Genomic DNA, 20989 nt, shown 5'->3' on the forward strand with positions numbered 1-20989 from the left:
TTTGCCAAATTTTTATTAGAAAAATAAAAAATATAAACAAATAGATATTCTAAACAATTAATTTTAAATAAAGTTACAGAAAAATCATTAATGAATCTATAAAAGGCAGCTGAGTACATGAGGTTAAAATTCATTAATCACGTGAATTCTATCTATCTCTGACTACATGTTAAAATAATAGAATTGCCAAGTAAAAGCACCTTCCTTCTTTTTGGTTTATTTTCAAAAGCATTTATCTTTTTTTTTTAGTTTTTTGAATTTTTTAATTTTAGAATTGAACAAAACAATTCAAGTGGTCACCTTTAATACTTTTAACTCTCCTCGTTAACTCCCCATTAACTCTCTCTATCTCTCTCCCCCTCTTTCCCATTAATTATTTTAAATTTCTCTCCTCATTAATTATGCCATTAAATCTCTCCTTTAATATCTTGTGCCACTAATTCTCTCTCCTCCCATTACTCATTGAATTGCCTAAAATTCTTTAACTATATCTATATCATTTCAATTTAACTATAATTTTCTATACATTAGATATATTTACATTAAATTGTAATTATTGATAAAAATAATTATATTGAAATAGAGTTATTCGATGATACATTATTAGGCTATCCCTGTCCTTGGCCAAGACAAATATTATTATGCTTGGGGTGTGGGCCGGTTGGGCCAAGCAACCCTAAAATTATTAATACACTATGAAAATCTAGCCTAAGATATTTTATTTTTTTGGTTCATTAGGTTACACAATGGGGATATTTCATCTCCCGTAGCTCCTTTAACTTCAATATTAATATTTTTTTATTTAAAAACATTTAAAAACCCAAAAATAATGCATGCATAGGTTGTACTCAATTTGGTTCAGTCTAATTAAAAATCCCACATTACCTTTATAATGCAACTTGGGGCTTGGGTTAGGTTGATAATCAACCAAAATCCAACTCGAAGTCTTAAACATCGAGCTCGAGTTTAGATTAATTTAACTGTGACTAAAAAAGTTAATCTATAAATTAATTTAATTACGACTACAACCTAATTTTATATATTTATTAATATTTAAGTATTTAAAATATTTAATAATATCTAAAAAATTATAATATTCATTCATTGATAAAGTAAAATAAATAAAATAAAACTCTAATGGATAATATAAAAAATAATTATTTTATTAAGTAATTAATTTTTGTTGAAATTATTGATATAATTAATCCAAATTACTAAAATAATTTTGTAACAAATTACTAAAATAAAGGTTAATTATTTTAAACAACATTGTATTCCTCCGTTATAATAGTTATTTGTTTTTGTTTTTTCATTTTTCCTTAACAAATCCTATGCATTTTTCCTTAACAGTTTCTAATGGAAGGTCAAATAAAAGATTGCAAACTAAAACAGGTTTTATACATCATATGGTAGGTTTTAGTGAATAATGAAATCTATACCCACCACGAGACTAAGACCCGCCATGTATGTAATATGTGGACACAGATCATGTTGGAACGTATTGACATAGTTTTTGGTTGAGATTATATATTTGCACCATAGATTGCGCCCCACAAATACCCAACACATCCCAGTCAATACAATGTATTGGGAACATCTCCCAGTAACAAGTACGGGAGATATTCCCAATGCACGTTAAGCGTGCATGTGGGCATAAGCGCAGGTGTAAAGTCTTTTGTTGTGAGCAGATCTGCCCTGAGCTATAGGGGCGTTTAAATAAATGACCTTTTCCCTTGACTTTTGACTTTTGCATAAAAGGTGACCAAGTTTGGTAAATCGACAAATTTCCCTCAATTTAAAAGATGTTTCATTGTTCAATCTCTCTCCAAATAATTCTTTAGTCTTTCTCCACCTCTTAATTTTTTTGGTAAATTTCTTAAATTATCGTTATGATTTAGTTAATTGATTAAATGTATCCTTACTCTTTGAAAATTGACTGATACTCCTTACTATTTCAGACAATTGTCTAAACATTACCAGCGTAGCTAAACATACAAGGAAAATATAAAATGACTGTCTTACCCTTAAACTCAAACCCCTTTCTCTTGTGGGAGTTGTGCCTGTTGTTGATCCTCTGCGAGCAACTGAGCGACTATGTTGGCGGCAATAGAACCGTTGCCGAAGACGCCATTGACTCTAACGGGAACTAATACATTCCCCCAAAAAATGAGTATATGGTTTGCTTCTTGTTCAAATCCTGCACAGAGATGCAACGGTGGTGAAGTTGGACGACACTCTAGCTATTGGTGAAGTTGGATCAGGAGAACCAATCTTCGCTGTAATTACCAAAACCCACCACTCGAAAATCTTCACCAATGGATCTCGGATTCTCAAATGGCAAAAAGGAATGATTTTCATAATTGTCATCATCATCGGATGAAGATGAAGTCGAGACTAGCGTTGTGCCGCTGAAGTGGCATTGTGGTGCTCAGTCCCAACAGCAGTGGCTGTTGTGGTGCTCTCATAGGGGAAAGCACCAACAGCAGTGGCAATGGTGCTCAGTCCCAACCTTCACAAAACTCCGGTGATCTGAAACTCATTTCTTCACCCTCTCCCTCTCGTTCTCTTCTTCGGTGTCACAGGGGAAAGTACCAACAATAGCGGAAAGTGGTGGCGGTGGTAAGTCCCAACCTTCGCAAAACTCTGATGATCTGAAACCTAGATTAGAAATGATCTTCTTGCCCGCCACTCGAAAATCTTCATCAGTCGGACTCTGATTCTCAAATGGCGAAAATGATTGCTCTTCATCATCGTTATCACCATTGGATGAAGATGAAGTCAAGACCGACATTGTGCTGCTGCCATTGGTGTTGGGCTGTTGAACTAAGCTTCGAATCTTGCTTGTAACAGGGTCTTTGGATTGCATGTTAGGGGTGTTGGCAGTGATGCTCAGTCCCAACCTTCACAAAACTCGGGTGATATGAAACCCAGATTAGAAACGATCTTCTTGTATTGTTTAGATTTCAGATGCACATTTATCATCTTGTATTGTTCAGAAACCTAGATTGTCTGGTGAGGGAGGTTCGGTCCAAATTGCTGCTGAAGAAAATGAGGGAGGTGAGGTTGAAGAAGAAGATAAAGAAGAAGGAGAGAGAGAGATGTGAGATCTTCGCCAAGCGTCCATTGCCGAGAGGCTATTTATGGCTGGTGAGGTTGAAGAAGAAGATAAAGAAGAGAGGCCCATCGCTGGGCGGTAGACCTGTTCATGGGCCGGGCCGGGCTTGGGCCGGGCTTTTGCTCTTTATTAACATAAACTTTTCAGGCCCGAGCCCGAGCCCGGCCCTCATAAAAAGCCCAAAGCCCGGGCCCGAGCCCGAAGCCCAACTTGGGAGTCTGAGCGCCAGTGCCCTCTGAGGATTGAGAGAATGGTGCTGTTGAGTTCGCCGATTCCTGGGAGTCTGAGAGTGAGAATAGAAACCCAGAAAGTGAGAAAATAGAAGATGAAAACAATGTCGGCTAGAGAGAGAGAGAGAGAAAGAGAGCTCACCGCGAGAGAGACGATCTAGATCTGGTGGTGCTAGCCGCCGGTGCCTGAGTTCGCAGAATGAAAATGGTGCGCCTGCGTTCTGGTGGCGCCGGTTGGAGAGAGAACTGAGAATGAGAAGAAAGAAGATGAAAACAGTGCCAACTAGAGAGAGAGAGAGAGAGATCACCGCCAAAGAGAGAGATGACTAGTTCTAGTGGAGTCGGCCGTCGGTGACTGAGTTCACAAGTGCAGTTGGGTTCACCGGTTCTGAGAGTTGAGAGGGAGAAATGAGAGCCGCCGCTTCTGAGAGTGAGAGTGAGAAAGGAGAATGAAAAGAAAAATTTTAAATATTTAGGGTTAGGGTTAGGTAGTTTAGGAAAAGTTGGGCCGGGCCGGGCTTTTTTAACAAATCCCGAGCCTGGCCCGTAAAATAGTCGGGCTCGGGCTTTTAGGCCCGAGGTCAAGCCCGCGGGCTAAAACACATGCCCAAGCCCGTCCGGGGGCTGGGCCGGCCCGTCGGGCCACCCGGCCCATGAACAGGTCTACTGGGCGGGGATCTCACATCTCCCATCTCCCATCGTCCATCGCCCATCGCTTAGAGGCCATTTATGGCCGGTGTCAGAGTTGAAACCTAGATTCATCCCAAGTAGAGCGTGCGACAACAACGAACACAACTCCGGTCATATGAAGGCGTTGCCGGTTAGAGGAAGGCGTTGCTGGTGAGAGGAAGGGGATGAGGGAGGGGTAATATTAGGTTTTAAAAGAATTTTAAACATCATTTATATAGGTTGACAGAATATTAACGGATGTTAACGGTAAGGGTAAAGTTAGTCAATTGTCAGAAATAGTAAGGGTAATGTTAGTCAATTTTCAAACAGTAAGGGTACATTTAGTCAATTAGCTAAACCATAAGGGTAGTGTAAGAAATTTACTCTTTTTTTATGCCCTCTCTTATTTGGCCTTTGGTTTTTGGTTTAAGAAATTTTATTAGTAGTGGAGTGCGGAGTTGACACCCAATGACTATTATTGTGTGAAACAGATAGAGGTGTAAAGTGGGTTGTGGACGGCCCGCAGGCCGTTACGGGCCATGCCGACCTCCCCGGTGAAAAATTTGAGGGTCGGCTTGACACGGACCACGACCTTGTCTCGTGTGGTGTTGCGGACCAAAATGGCCTATGGGCCGAGCCTTGGGCCAGGTCAGGTCGTGCATCGGGCCAAAGCTATTTATTTAAAAAAAATTGAAAAAAAAACTTAAAATTTTAATGTTATATGAATTTTGTGTATACAATTACTTATATATACAATTAAATAGTGTAGTAATAAAATTTAAAAAAATATGTATTTTATTAATATTATACACTATACATTATTATATAATTATAATTTATATAATATTATATAAAATATATATAAATAATATATATGGGCCATACCGGCCCACTCGAATGTATCGTGCTATGCTGGCCCATGGACCTAAAACCCCAGGCCCAACATGGCCCGCATGATCGTGCCAGGCTTGACACAGCCCGTGGACTATCATGCCGGACTGCATGCAGCACGGCCCGATTTACACCTCTATAAACGAAGACGAGTAATTTGAAATAGAGTCCTGATAATTAATATCTAATATGCAAAGATGCAGGCCATGTATACAATGGTAGATACATTGATGAAGGCCATCTGTAACTGGAAGCTACTCGAGGATCAATTTGATAAAAGGTATCTCCGCCATCCAATAGACTAAAGGAAACCAAGGTAATTAATACACAAGAATGTCTATAAATATGTGTGTTTCTTTTGACTTTTATTGTAGAACACTTCAAGAATCTAAGAAAATATCAACGACTCAATGGCAAGAATTTCTGAGTATGAAACATATCTTAAGAACAAACTGATATGGTACTGATTGCTTACATCTAAACATATTTCAAGAAGTTGGAGGCCTCCCGAAAGGGCTATTAGTCGGCTGCAACACTGATACGCTTTTAATGAAATAATGGAACCTTTTTTTCCATCTTATAAGCTCCTCAGTTGATTGAAAATTAAATTGACCATTTCACTGAGATTGCATTCTTTTGCTCGTAAATTATTTTCTTTGAAAACATTATTCAAAAAGAAGATAAGCCTTTTTCTGATTTTTCATTCTTGATGCTTGGGTGTTACTGCGATATGTCAAAAATATTTCCACCTTTTTGAGATAAATAGGTGCAGGAATAGTGAAAAGAGAGGAATGGGAAATGCAAAACGTTATTTGAAGTTTAGAGAGAGAGAGAGAAAAGAGTGGAAGAGTGAAAAACGATATATCTTTTAAATCGGGGGCAATCTAGTCCTAACAAAAACTTTTTTCTTCCCACTCACCATTTTTGCAATTAATTTTGAATTTTTTAATTGACCAAACTTGATAAATTTTTATGCAAAAAATCATTTTTTTAATGGGAAAATTCCCGATCAATACTTGTACTTTGACTCGAGTGACAATTTGATCTCCAAACTTTAAAATACAATAATCCAGTACCCAAACTTTCAAAATATAACAATCCAATACCCAAACTTTCAAAATATGATAATCTAATACCTACCGTTAACCAGTCTATTAAATGATATTTGAAAAGTCAAAATTACCCTTCGAATGCCATCTAATTCTCTTTATCGACCATCCAAATGTTGTCAAAAAACTGAACAGTCCCAAATCCTAACTTTCTTCTATTCAAAAAAGTTGGTGACTTTAAAAAATTCTAAAATTTGAGACTGTTCATTTTATTATCAAATATTTGGATGATTGATAAAAAGAATTAAATAGCATTTTATACTTTTCAAATGTCGCTCAATGGCTGATTAACGGACATGTTAACGGCAAGTACTGAATTATCACATTTTGAAAGTTCAATACTAAATTATTGCATTTTAAAATTTGGGGACCAAATTACCACTCGAGCCAAAATACAGGGTACTGACTGATTTTGGCCTTGTTTAACACTCATAAAGAAACCAAAACGGAACACAAGAGAAGAACAACTCAAGAAATACAATCACTTCTCTACATCCCAATTCCCAAACAGCAAAATCTCATTTGTGGCTTGTCCCACGCCCACCACCGAACAGGGCTGCTGTCTTAATTGAATGTCAATCTATAGATACACAAGTACATCAGTACATCATACATCAGGTCACTAAGTCGTCGTCATCGTGATCATCCTAACCCTTATCCCAACTGTATGGGGTTTGGCTAATCAGATCACTGAGGTGATTGGGTGGTATAAATATGTTGGTATTTAGATTAGTCGTCAAAAGTCGACATAGCATTCAAACAACATACATATAGGTATGGTATAACTGTCAAACTGAGCTGTACTATCTACAATATGTATGAGGTATGAAATGTAAATCCTCCTTACCCAGCTTCGTCCCTTCATAAATGACCAGACATAGTCTAGTAGATAGCAACATAAACACTAACTCGGCAGCTCAGTAGGCTGTGCCGCTTGTCCGCATGATAAATCGTTTTGAAAACAACATGCTTCAATATCTATCTACTTGAGCAAGGTCTTGAGAAGTTCGGGATCAGTGATGGGAGAACTGCATGTGAACTTCTGGCAGACAAGAGCAACCACCTTCTCTGGGGAAGTTCTGTTCTTTGCCACGAGGGCAATGTTCTCGTTGTAACCTTCCCAGAACTGCATTTCTTCTTGGTTGCTTGAGTCTATGTGAATAACCTGTCATTGAGTCCATTCAGGAAGAACATTACTGTGACAGAAGCTAATGGGCCCCCTACAATCATATATGGGAAAAGAAAAAGGAGCAATGCAAATTCCCATAGACCTGAGTGCTCTTCTATATCTCTCCCAAAATGTTGCATTGAGATGGCATGTGTCATGTATAATATTAGATATTTCATAATGAAATTAAGAACTAAACTAAAAAAAAATTGATTACTGTGTATGACCTAAGTTCATGACTGAACATAACACAAAGCCCACCCAGAGAATTCCTTAGATCAAAGATTAGCATGATATCATGATCAGGGAACGGGAAACTTGTATCCCATACTCACAATTCTGCTTGGGTCGTATGTTGAATGAACAGATGCAATCATATCATCAAATTCGGTAGATGGCTTACGGCCAACCAGCACAACTTGTTTCATGGAAAGAACAGAAAACATGTCTGCTGCACAGCACATCAAGGGGACAGCTATTGCAGTGTCTTTTAATTTTGATTCAAAAACCGCCTATAAAGCCATGTATCAAAATCACAAACCACATCAGTGAAAATTCAAAACTAGATTTATTTATAGAGAAGTATATTTTGAGTGAAAGGTAGACAAACCAGAAGATGCTGTGCTGTCTGCTTGTATTGGTCGGACTTGCTTGTGGCAGCCATGGAGGCCAATCTTATGAGGTTGATCATTGATGCCGAGTTTCCAGATGGTTCTGCCCCATCATGATCTTCTTTTACACGGAGGAGAACAGAAGGATCTTCACCAGGAGTGTTAAAATAGCCGCCTCCCTCTCTATCGAGAAACAATTCATCCTGGAAAGACAGATCTTAGGAATACACAATCACAGAAGCTATTGCAAGCGCTAATAGTAGGTGGTTACCTGGGTATCCTGTAGCTCAATTGCCCATGATAGCCAGTTGATCCCACCACCAAACTGATACAGATCAAGCAACCCTGAAATTAAGAAGGCATAATCATCTAGAAATCCAGGTGCTCTAGATGGACCATTCCGGAAGCTGTGCTGTAGCCTGTGTGCCTGCTCATCATAAAGGTGCCTCCTGATAAAAGATGCTGCTTTTTCTCCAACTTCAAGGTACTCCTTGGGCTGAAAATAGTAAAAAGAAAATACACAATTGGTACAAAGTAGCATCATTCATTTCCCAAACAGAATGTTGCAGATACCATGGTCAGACCTTACGCCAAGGGCTTCCAGTGAGCCCCTTACAATAGGTGACTGTGACTTAGTTACCAGGGCACTAACTGATACTCTGATAGCTCAATCACAATCCAAAAGATCTCATCAAAGAGATCAAGGTAAGACAAACCAGACACCCATAGCAAAATAACCCAGTAAATGTTGCCACAGCCCACAAATAAATTATGCCCTAAATGGGAACTTTGCTAGATAATATTGCAACCCATGAAGGCACTCCAAAGCTTGGATTTTCTGGTACCATTACAAAATTTTATGTGAAAATTTTATGTATTTCTCGTATTGTTGCTTGGCCAAATATAAACTTCCAAGTTTGAATTAACACTTGGTTCAGTCTATATGATAAATTTACCACTTGAGAATATTATGTTTCCCATTTATATGAGACATAAAAGCCATGTTGATTTTATATGACATATTTACAACAGTATATATAAATTTTTAGACAAGATAATGAAATATTTCCACCTCTCTTGTCAGGAAAAATCTTCAAGAGAAAGTTGTCTTCCACAAGCAGAAGGGTTACATGATGGTCTATTGAGAAATCCACATCAATTCAACCTGAAGTTTCCAGTAACCATCCACTTTAGGGCCTTTCAATTTGACCAAGTATATCTACAGGTTACATTATTATTTCGATGAATCTATATCCAAGTCTCAAGAAATTAATTATTAATAAATTATGTATGTCAACTGTGCAAAGCATGATAACAGGAAAATAAGAGACAAACATTCCTCAAGAAAAAAACATTATATCATTTCTCAAAGAGGAGGCAATTGATTCTTCTTATACATTCATATAGGTGAAGATAACTAAAAATAAAGCACGATAGCAGATGACAAGATCAGATTTATAATATTGAACATGTCCTAAATAAAGATGGAGCCTTACATTGCAACCAAGAACAGGAAAATTGAATTTGGTCATTTCAGCTTCTCCCCTGAGAATTTGGGAAGCTCTTGCAAAGGCTGAAATTGCAAGTCCGTTCCATGAAACAATTACCTAGGCAAGCACCTGATCAGTTATAAGGTGCATAATAAGTAAGCTAAAAGTTGAAAAATATTACAAGGAAGTACGAATAGTGTATTCTTGCTTAGACTGAACATGAGAAAAAGGTACCTTATCATCCAAATGTGGTCGTGGTCGTTTTGATCTGAAATCAAAAAGCTTTCTTTTGCATGCACCTAGTACATCTAAATATTCATCCTTGGACATATTATGCTTTGATGCCATTGCAGAAGTATCATTCCTCTCTATTAGAACATTTTCCCCCTTGAATTCATTGTGAGGATCACTCATCCTTGAAAGGTCACAGTTGCCTGATAGTTTAATATAATAATGATCCATGAAAAGATTTGCATGTTCTCCAACTATATCCTCAACCTTTAGCATAAAGAGAAAATAATAGAGAAAGTACAGTTAATGTAAATAAGGAAGATGAATTCAATGATTACAATTAAATAATCCCATACATCAAGTGAAAAATTCAAAAACAAGCATTATAGTTCACTATTAAATGGGATACGAAATGAGTTCCACACATAACTGTGTGTAGGTTGTCAAATACCATTCCAAGCTAGGGAATAGCAGGTTCCCCATTTGTTAACATGGAAGCTACTCACTTAAGAGATCATACAACATAGGAATAGATGATAAGTAGGTTTTTTCTATACTTAGAGCGAAGATCCAAAACATGTAATCAGATATGCACCATTCTGTAGAATATAATAATTCTGTCTAGAGTCTTGTATAGTCGAAATTAAGATCCAAAGCACGTAAGAAGATCAAAATTATCTAAGCCTCATCCCATCTATACGAGTATTGTTGAAAAGATCGGTCTTGCCTATGCCCATAAATACTACATTAAAATTGAAAGACTCAGAAAAGCTAATTGATAGACCTCTTGACTTGTCCAAATGTAGAAGGCTCCTTCCTTTTTTCTTGGAGCACCCTCAAATTCAGCACTATCTGCATCTTCTGCTGAATATATTTCACCTTCCTCTCCTATCATATCTCTCCTCAAATAGTCAAGGATATCCCGAGCAACAGAAGAATAAAAGGTATCTTTTGTGATTGAAAATGCATCCAAATAAACATTAGCAATCTGGCCCTGATCATACAACATCTTTTCAAAGTGTGGAACTGCAAAACATAGATATTGTGTCAAGTATAAAAATAAAATAAACTAACAAGCTAAGAAATGGACATGAATCAAGTTAAGAGAGGAACTTATTATATGCATCAGAAGGAAGAACAAATCTATTCAAACTCTGTCTTTTCCATTTGTATATATTGAGATCTTTGATGCATGGGAAGTGGGTGTAGTTTTGGTCAATACATAATCCCTTGCTACTCATGTGAAGTTGCAACAGACTTAGCACTTCTCAAGTTACCAAGCCAATAAAGGGGCAGTGAATGGAAAATATGTTAGACAGGATTGGAACAACAAAGCTGAAGACAACAACACACATACAAAAACAAACCTGCACAGGTAACCATGCATGATTGTGTCTCACGTAGTGTTGCATAGACACTCCACCTTCGCAGGGGCACACAAGTCAATTCATGTCTGACACTCCAAAATACTTGTTACTCAGCTATAGTGTAAATCGGGCATTTATCTACTAAAATTGCCCACCACATCTGACTCTCCAAAAAGTATGAATCCTCACTTTACACACCTCTATGCAACAGTCGTCCAACCATTTAAACTGTCCAATAGGGCACTCTAGTATTTGATTTTTCCATTTTACACATAAATTATGATCCATTGCTTGTTGGATCTTTTCCAATTAGCATTGACGTCAGGAAAAAAAATGAAAATGAACTAGTGTGACCACGTGTTTCATGGACTTCCTGGACACGTGTCAGATTCTGACTCCCAGATTGGAGTCCATGAAACACTACTCTATTTTCTGAAGTTGTAGAACGTAGCAGAAACCACAAACTTAATTAGTAAATGGTAGATATAGTGACAAGAAACAATTCAACACCAGACATACTGATGTTTCTTTTTATCAGCAACAACGGTATGAATTTCATTGATGTGAATAGAAGAATCTCTGCTACCCAAGGAAGAGGGTTGCAGAGTACAAGGAAAACAGTAGGTTGCTGTTTTTTTTTTGATAAATAAATAGAACCTTTTATTAATTTGGAAATATTAGCACATACAAGCAGCCCATGGAGAGGCACGAGCTGTGATCTCTCCATTAAAGAAGAAAACAAAAGCAATAAGTTACAGTTGTGCCCAATACAAAAATTCCCTATCTGCCCCTTGCTTGGCTAGACAGTCTGCCATAGCATATGCTGATCTCCCCACCCATTGTATTCTTAGGTCCATGTTTCTTGTCAGCAACTTAAATATTTTATTTTCATTCCTGAAACACCAAACTACTGACTCCGGGTTCTGCAACCAGCTTATTACAATCTTTGAGTCACCTTCAACTATTAACTGTTTCACCCCTAATTGAGCTGCAAACTGAACACCTTGCAGGGCAGCAGATAGTTCTGCTCTAGTAGAGTCTCCCACTCCTAAAGGACCTGAGAAGATAAGAATCACATTCCCGACTTCATTCCTCAATACCCCACATAAGAACAGCAGTTTGCTGTTCACAACTCTCTTCCTGGCCCGGGTGTGTACCCCACCCACGCTGCACCCCTACAGACTGTTAGCAGATCCTGAAACACACCTGAACAAGCAGTAAAGGGTTGTGTTTATCATCCAATTTACCATTACTTGACAGTCTCCCTCAACTTGTATCTGCCTAACCTATACATGTAGCAATCTTTGATCCTTGTAATAGGGCTAATAGCTCTCAGTGTGTTTCCTATACATGTAGCAAACACACCTGTTCACAACTCTCATCCTGGCCCTGGTGTGTACTCCACCAACGCTGCACCCCTACAGACCGATAGCAGATCCTGAAACACACCTGAACAAGCAGTTAAGGATTGTAGCCATGACTATTGCTTCTCTAACCAGAAATCTTATTATCCATAGTGTTTCCCTGATATCATCCAATTTACCATTACTTGACAGTCTCCCTCAACTTGTATCTGCCCAACCTATACATGTAACAAACTTTAATCCTTGTAATAGGGCTTATATCTCTTTTCTCAGTGTGTTTCCATTACCAATAGGCCCTGAGAAGCTATGCAAAATATTTCCACTATCATCTCTAACCACACATTCAATACTTTAAAGTGCTCCATGGCCCTCCAAAATCCACCATTATTTTCTATCTTCTATTTGAAAGTCCCATTACAATCTGCCAACTTCGCATTAACTTGTCCATGGTAATGCCTTAAAAAACATCGCATGATTGTATCCAAAGAATGCTTCTTACCATAATGAGATCTATAAGTTGGTCTACATTTAGTTGTTCTCAAAGACTGTTACATTTATTTTGCAACATAGGACTCCATAATGTTGCAGCTTTTGTGCAATGATACATTAGAATATGCCTTTTTGTATGATAAAGACACAAAAAAGACAAGAGCAGCTCACAAACATTTGGTGGTGATATCCAGGATGCCCCAAAGAAAGAGGGAAAGTGATTCCCTAGCTCAGACTGACATGACAAAAAGATGATAAATACTGATATAGGATCGTCTGTTATGAGTCCAAAGGACCGATAGCTCTGATACCAAATTGATGTAGGAATTATCTAAAGCAAGGATGAGCCTAAGAGGGTTAAAATATAGCTCTGATACCAAATTGATGTAGGAATTGTATAAAGCAAGGATGAGCTTAAGAGGGTTAAAATATGCTTGGGGACAATTTTAGGACTAAAGGAGGAGGTTGATTAGGTTAGGAGGGATATTGGGGCTTGATTGTAACAAGTTGTAAATTTATCCTAAAATTATGAAAAGTTTTAAACAGGGAAATAGGTTGAAGGTTAGATTTTTTCAACAAAATTTTGTAGGTAAAATTTTCCTTTACAGATGAAAGGGGTACCAAATTTAACATGGTTTAGAGTATGCCTTGAACAGAAAGAATAAAATTATGGGATGTGAAAGAAAAACCTTGAAAATTACAGAACCTAGGGTTTTGGGGTGTGATTTGAGATGAGTTTTGGCCAAATAAAAGGTTAGGATCTATGGAAGCATCAATCAAACATTGCTTGGCATGAAAGGATATAAACTGCTAAAATGGGAAAAGTTCAGGTCCCAGCATAAATTGGAAGAAAACATATCTGGATAGATTCCAATCCTTTAGAAGTGTAGAATGAACTTCTTTAATGATTGTGATCTTTTGATGGCAGTAATACTGCTTGTAAAAGTAGAGAGTAGATGAAGATAAAGAAGAAAGAGAAAACATGTAGTCACTTAATAGGGACCTGAACCACTTTAGGGTTTATTGGGAACCAATCAGCATAAACATAATATGCATATAATTAACTTAAATATCATTCCAATATTTTTTTACCAAAAAAAAATAAAGATTGTAATGATAAGGTGGACAGTTGTACTAGAACTGGGAAAAATTGAAATTACAGAATTATCATTATCATAACTCCTAAACAATTTGACCAATGACTGAATTTGTAAATAGCAACCAACTATGACTAGGCAGATCAAATTATTAGGCCAGACCCCACAAACCTGTAAAATGAAAAAGCACACATACTGTCTAAAATTATAAAAAAATACATAAACATTCAGAAATTTTCAATTTTGACTCTTCTGCATCAAATACCCTCCCCACTTTTAAATAGAGGATGCACACATGAAGGGATAAGCACCAAGTACAAGAGAAAGTATTATAGCATAAGTTGGTGACAATATATGTGAAGTAGCAATGTTATTGCCTACCTAACTTACATGATTACCACTTTGAGCTAGCTCAATATTCATTTCAAATATGAAGTTAAATATTAGTTTTTGTTTGTGTAATAGATTATTTGGTTGATCTATTAGAACAATTGGCATTTTCTATGAGTTTAAATTTCACTTGAACTCATTCTATCATATAGTTTTTAATCTTTAAGTTTACATGACAACTTCAGAACATATTATTTTGTTTATAAGCTTAGTTTCTTACTTTTGTTTTATGATTTGGAACAAGATAATACGTTAAAAAGGTGTTCCTATGCTTCTCTTATCATTTTGTAAAATATCATTCTATATTTTTGCATATTTTACAATGTTTTCAACATGACAACAATTTTTACAATGTTTCCATATGATATTTCCGACATCTTTCCTATATTTAGATGACCAACATTTCCACTGACAACAACAATTTAACATTTGTTAGTTTGATCAAGGATTTTAAAGAAATAAGAACAAATGAACCACAAGATTCTAGACCCTAGATTCTTTTATCCACTATGGATAGACAAATGAAAAAGAACTACAAGACAAGATGATGATTATAAGTATTAATAAAACTAAATCAAAAGATATCTACCTTGGTATAGTCCCCCCCTCCCCCAATCAAAAAAAAGAAAAATCATTCAGTTGACCACCCAATAAGTTGGTGGAATTCTATATTTTAAATGCATACATTATGTATGCTAATTTTCTGGAAATTTAAAATAACGCCTATAGCACTCCTAATGAGTTATCTTGTTTGAAATGGCCAAACAGTGAACTGAAGTATCGAGTCCTCCTACTTAGAATGTTACAATGGCAAAAGGTGAAGTTGACCTGCAGAAGATGGAACTATCTGGACACTGGACTTTCAGTACTGTGTTAAAGGATTTTATTTATTACTGGTCAAGTCACAGAATTATGACATCCTTAAGACTACAAATCAAGAATTAGAGTAAATAGGTTTGGCAAAGAGTATATGGAGATTTCCAAGGTCTAAAACCAAAACAGAAGTTTTAATAGTGCTTCTTTCTCATAATAGATTTGGTTTTCATTCAGAAAGATTCCAAAGATATGAGGAGAATAAATCCTAAACAAAAATAGGACAGGATAGTAAAACGTTGATATAATTTATTTTACTCTCTTGTAATGATAAGGATGGCATATCTTTTATGCTTTTTGACAACCTAAAGATTTTGTGCGAAGTCAATGAAGGACCTGAATTTTTCGTTTTTTTTTTTTTTGGAAAATAGAATTGGTTCATTATCTACTGTAGGTATTCCTTCCAGAAAAGAGAAACAAGGACCAGATCCTGGAGTTGGTAGTTGAAATTTAGTTAAACAAAGCCAACCAGCTACTTGGTTATAAAATTTTTAAAATTGCAAAAAGTGAAACCTATACTCCCCACTGTAATACACAAAAGGGGAAAAAAATATTACCCAACCAAGTCAAAGCCTCTTGCAAGCACAAGTTACCAAGGTTTTAAAAGGTTGAAGGCAGAGGCAAGGCAGCTGGGCTTGGAGAGGCCACATGTAAACCTCAAAAAAATTCAAAAAGTAGTCAATGAAGTTTATAAACCACAAATATATGCATTTAATTTTTTTCTTTACCATATATAAGATATATATTTTTGAACTTCATTCTCATATTTTGTTCTTAATAGTTACTCTAAATTTAGTATCTTGTTCACTTTCAAGCAATATAACATTATTGATGATAAATGGCCAATGATGACAAATAGAAGGCTTGTTTCTTAAATTTTCTCAAAAAAAAAAACATTATTGATGATAAACTAAACAAATTTTGTTTCCCAATTAAAAATAATTAATTTCCTTTTATTTACAAATTGGGGCCACAAAATATCTAGTGTGGTCTCTGGTTATATATTTTGTCATTGGAAGATTAGGACAAAGCATTAAATGAATCCTAGAGTAAGGTTACTGTTGCAAAATACCAGCTTTAAACAGTACAATGATATGTAACATTCATTTTAATACAAATTAATTGTGGAAAATTTTCATATACTTTAAAAAAAATGATTCCCAGACGGTTAAAAAGCAATCTGGTTGTTCTGCCTTTTTTTTGTTTAACTACATTTTACATAGGACAACAAATAAATATAGACAATTGATCCTCTAATCATACATTAAGTGTTAAATTATTGGAGCTATTCACCGCAACTACAACATGGTTGCCCCAAACCCAAGAATTTCATATTTAAGCTACAACTTTCAAGGTTTTGTTAGGCATAGCCAGTAGGGCTCATTTTCACAATAAGAGAAGTAATAAATGGCAAGGAAAATGTGGGATGACATCTCAGGTTATTCACCTTGATTTTTTGAATTTTCTTTTCTTTTCCTCTCTCTCTGTAAACGTGTTTTGTTCCAGAGGTATATTAATGGCAATGCTCCCTATGTTCTTCACCATACATGTAAATGGTCTTGCTACTTTGTTAGACTACGGATTGGAGTCTGGAGAAAAGTAACCACATGATGCTTCTATGTATGTCCTGGTCTGCATGGTACACCACTCTATGATCATCCAAAAGAAGGGTCTTGATTTATTGAAAAACCACTCATCAGAAGGGCACTTTATGGAATGGTCCATTATGTGATGGAAATTACACCAACACAAGGTGAAGTATGGATATTAAGAATATTCAAGTCACAAGTTAAAAAAGTGCTCCCTCATTGAGATGACAGTCCCACTCCCCCAAAGAGAATTTCTTTTTAGAGTAGAGAATGGTGCTATAGAAAGCTGGCTAATTGTGGTTTTTTGGCTTTAAATAATTAAATTTTATCCAGAAATTAGAGGATACACACCTGCACCTTTGTTGATGCGAGAGGCACACACAACTGCATGCATCTCTAAGAAATTGAGGCATAGCTTTTCTTGTGAAACATCAGCCATATTTACTTATAGGTGTAATTTGTTCATCTTTGAAGATTTTCCTATTTTATATCAGTATGTATGATGCATTGAGTAGAAATCACTAATTGCAGATTTAGTCGAGTTTCTTGTGAAAGGAAAGATGGGGAAGAAGAAGATTTCAGCAGTAGAGAAAAAAGGAGAAGAAGAAAAGAGTAGGAAGTCAACCAGGACTATAAAATTAACCCTAGCTGCCTATCTCTCATTATATTTATACTTAACTTAAAGGATGAGATATTACAAGGATGCCCTTAGTAGGGCGGCTACTAATATAGTTGAACAGTCACAACTTAAAAAAACATAAACTAATGGGCCTAAAGCCCAACAACTTCCTAACTAAATAAAAAACAACTCGGACCAACTCAACACATTGTTATCTCAGGAAAGATAATTACTAACCCATGCAGACTTACCATGCCAGCACTCATCAACACTGTATCTATGAAAACCACCTCCAATGTGATCATGGATGCCACCTCTGGCCATACACTGCAGACTAAAGAGCACCATTTTCAAACTTCTATTTGCCTCAGATGACTTCCCAGCTTCCTCCAGCTTCTTTGAGTGATAAAACATCAACTGAATCTCTACAGGTCTAGGAAACTTTGGAGAAGAGCCAAACCCACCAAACTCTGGATCATAACTTCCAGCAAGCTAGTAGAGAACAACCATAAACAAATGTAAATATGAAGAGCAAAAATTTACAAAAACACAACCAAAGTAACAGACTTGGATATGTTACTTTCATCATCTTGCTATCAGGAACATAGTATCAAAAATATTCCCAAACCACACATCATCTATGCTTGTGTTCATCTCATGACAATAGGCTGAATATATTTGTAGGCATGTATGCGTGGATGTGCATACATAAATATAGACACCAAAGCAACAATGACCAAATCAGTTCTCTCAATACTCTAGTAGAACATATCCTCATAAAATTCTCAGTGACAACCAAGAGGAAATCCACAGAAAATGGAGGATATAAGAGAGCATGACTAATAACACAAAAAAACCACATGTGAATCAAAGTTTACTGAGCAAGAAACATGAAACCAACAAATCCACGAGTCAAACTGGAGACATATCATAAAATGGATCAGTCAAGACTTTGAAATTTCCTAGTTTTGAAATTGCAATAGGAGACATCAGACTATATAATTTTAGCCCTTTGGCTCTTTCTAATCCTTGTCTTTCAATAACTTGGCCAATTTATGCAGCATCGCAGTTTAAGTAGTCAAATCTTTGAACTGTTACAAGAAAGGAAATACAATAAAGGCTCCCATTTCAATAAACTTCACCTGTTCAGCGCACAAATGTAAAGCATGTTGTGAGAGTCCATCTGTTGGCGTATTAAGAGTGACACTTTTGGACAAGGCTTCTGCCAGTTGTTCTATTGCATAGGCTCCGCCTTTTACAAGCATCTCCCTTTTGGTCTCCCAAGCATCTTTCACTTTCCTGTGTAAACACAGGAATAAGTGAAAAATGAAGAGGTAAGATAGTACATGTAAATTGAATTATCATTACAGGATGATGAGTCAGATCACTAAATGGTTCTTTGCATTTATGAAGTTGCTCTCTTAGCCCTGGATTATTTCTTACCAGCAGCAATAAATAAGATTGGGAACTTCATGTCCCAAATGCTAACCTGATTATGGTTTTAAAACCAGGCCGTCCATACTTGTCCTCTGGTGGGAAGTATGTTCCACCCATTAACGGCTTCAAATCAGGTGAAAGAAAAACGCTCAATGGCCAACCACCACCACCATAAAGCGCTTGCACATACGTCATGTATACCTATGTAAAAGCAGAAATTTAATGAAATCAAACCAATTTTTTCGTTCTGTATCAATTTGTTAGGTTTCTTATTCTTTTTTTCTTGGAGTGGGAATTGGTTGGAATTTCGTAATGGAATAAAAATGGCTAGTAAGACCTATCTAAAAAAAAGTGAAGAAATGGCTAGTGTTGCTGTCGCATGGACTGTCCTAAATGAATGGCATGTCTGTATTGGAGACAAGTCATAATCCAAAACTCCATGGATTCTTTGAAATGCACTTCCACATGACATTCCTTTTTTATCTCCTGGTTTATTTGACATAAATGAACAGCCAATGTACAAGATCAATGCCATTTTTCAATCGAATGTTACTTGGTAACAAAGGAAACTTTTTTTGCATAATGTTAGACTTCAAAAAATATGAACTATTTAATAGTATCGGCTTTTCCATAGACGTGTCCACAAGTCCATGCTTTTCATCTTCTCAAGTTAGACACTTTGGACACACGTCAGATTCCGACTCCTGTATCTGTGTCCATACGGCAGTGGAAATGGCACACCCCATATTCAGCAACTTCATTTCATATGATAAAAAATAGAACAGAAAACTCCCCAAGTTCAACTAATTAAGAGTGAAATTCTAAAACCATCAAATTCCAAGAAAAAACGTACACGTTCCCCCACCCTTAACTTCGTTAGAATAGCATCCTAAACTCCGAATGTTCATCTTAAACCTAATCAATGCTCATGAATGAGAAACTGAATCTCCTGAAACAGGCTTTAAACTGATTCTTGTTACAGAAATTACATCAAGGGCCAAAGATTAAAAGGATAAAAAATTAAAAACAATCTCTCGTATAAAGTAGTCAGGAAATTCTTCAAGGACAAAAAAAAATCTCATTCCCTTACCTTATCAACATCCGGTCGCTCTTCTCGATCCACCTGTTGCAAGGAAATTGTTGGAATAAAAATTCACAGTTGAGAAAAGGAGATAATTCCCGATGAACAGATATTTCTAAAAGGAAAAAGCCTGATTCGAAACATTAGTTTACCGAATTCAAACTAACCTTGATACTAACAAACCAGTCATTTAGCAACTTTGCAACTTCTTCGTCCTCGAAAGATTCCACTTCCATAACATGGCACCTGAGCAGTAGCACCCAACTCCCCATCCCACCACAATCAATGAATCAATCAAGTGCAGAAAGAAGACATTCCGAACAAAGACACAAGTTAGAAGTAAAAGTTCCCGGAGCGAAATTGACTCACCAGTGGCAGGTGCTATATCCAACTAGTCATAAGAAGCGCCAACAAATCCAAAACCAACAGCGTGAGATTGAAATGCGCCAAATACATCTCAAAAATCAGAATCCTAAACAAGAAAAAGGGGGCGACAAATTTAAAAGAAGGAATGTCATACTGGACAAGAAGATTGGCATGTCTTTCCGTCGCGCTTTCTCGAATGCTTCCTCTCCCCATGGATACCAATCAACCTAAAAAAGAACAAAAAGAAAGCAAATTTTTTCTCTTAATTACCTCCAGCGAGCGACAGATCCTTGCTTTTAAAGAGAAGGGCAAAGAACTGATGGTACTGACCGGATTATGAGCGTGTTGGAGAAGGTAAGGGCTATGCTCTTTGGCGAGACGGTTGGTGTGCTTGTGAGCTTGTGATGGCTTCAGGGTTCCTTCAGCCATGGCGAGGAGCCTAAGAGAGTGAATGCGTCGACGGCTTATCAGTGGCGGAGGTGAATAAGGAGATGTGGATGTGGAGGTGAGAATTAATGGATGTGGAGTTGTGATAGAATTGTTGAGAGAGAGCAACGAGCGACGGAAATGGATAGAGGTGGAGTAGAGCAGTAGTCTCTTGAGCATGGAAGCTCTGTTGTTGTTGTTGTTGTGGTTGAAAGGATTTAATAAGTATAGCGGTAAGAAGGAATACGAATGGGGAGAAGAAGAAGGTTTGAGAAGAAGAAGAAGTGACATTTGGGATTCGGGCGGAGAGCGTGGACGAGATGAGTCATCCGCCCTGCTGTGCGGAGGTGGTTGGAGACACCTGCATGCCGGTACGC

General features: G+C 36.8%; 1 protein-coding gene across 1 annotated transcript; it reads right to left on the minus strand.

Annotated features, from left to right (window-relative positions):
- Window positions 1-6713: 6713 nt before the first annotated feature.
- On the minus strand, window positions 6714-20863 carry LOC104587579 (catalytics). Its single transcript, XM_010245240.3, has 15 exons — window positions 20517-20863; window positions 20341-20413; window positions 20190-20211; window positions 19988-20066; window positions 19830-19862; window positions 18792-18940; window positions 18445-18601; window positions 17554-17794; window positions 10299-10540; window positions 9518-9781; window positions 9290-9400; window positions 8065-8289; window positions 7793-7996; window positions 7518-7694; window positions 6714-7179 (listed from the first exon to the last, which is right to left on the minus strand). Exons 1-15 carry the CDS (start codon window positions 20790-20792, stop codon window positions 6997-6999), a joined length of 2436 nt encoding a protein of 811 aa, XP_010243542.2. The 5' UTR covers window positions 20793-20863; the 3' UTR covers window positions 6714-6996.
- Window positions 20864-20989: the final 126 nt, after the last annotated feature.

This window comes from Nelumbo nucifera, chromosome 3, assembly GCF_055504915.1.
Source record: "Nelumbo nucifera cultivar China Antique chromosome 3, China Antique-T2T, whole genome shotgun sequence".
In the NCBI taxonomy this organism is placed as follows: domain Eukaryota; kingdom Viridiplantae; phylum Streptophyta; class Magnoliopsida; order Proteales; family Nelumbonaceae; genus Nelumbo; species Nelumbo nucifera.

What these genes read in the sequence shown, in the direction of transcription:
- LOC104587579 (XM_010245240.3), bottom strand. Translation starts at nt 20,792, where the DNA reads ATGCTCAAGAGACTACTGCTCTACTCCACCTCTATCCATTTCCGTCGC. An exon ending in TGTTGATGAGTGCTGGCATG is followed by an intron (nt 10,541 to 17,553) that starts GTAAGTCTGCAT and finishes TATGTTTTGCAG; the next exon opens with TTCCACACTTTGAAAAGATG. An exon ending in AGACAGCACAGCATCTTCTG is followed by an intron (nt 7,695 to 7,792) that starts GTTTGTCTACCT and finishes ATGGCTTTATAG; the next exon opens with GCGGTTTTTGAATCAAAATT.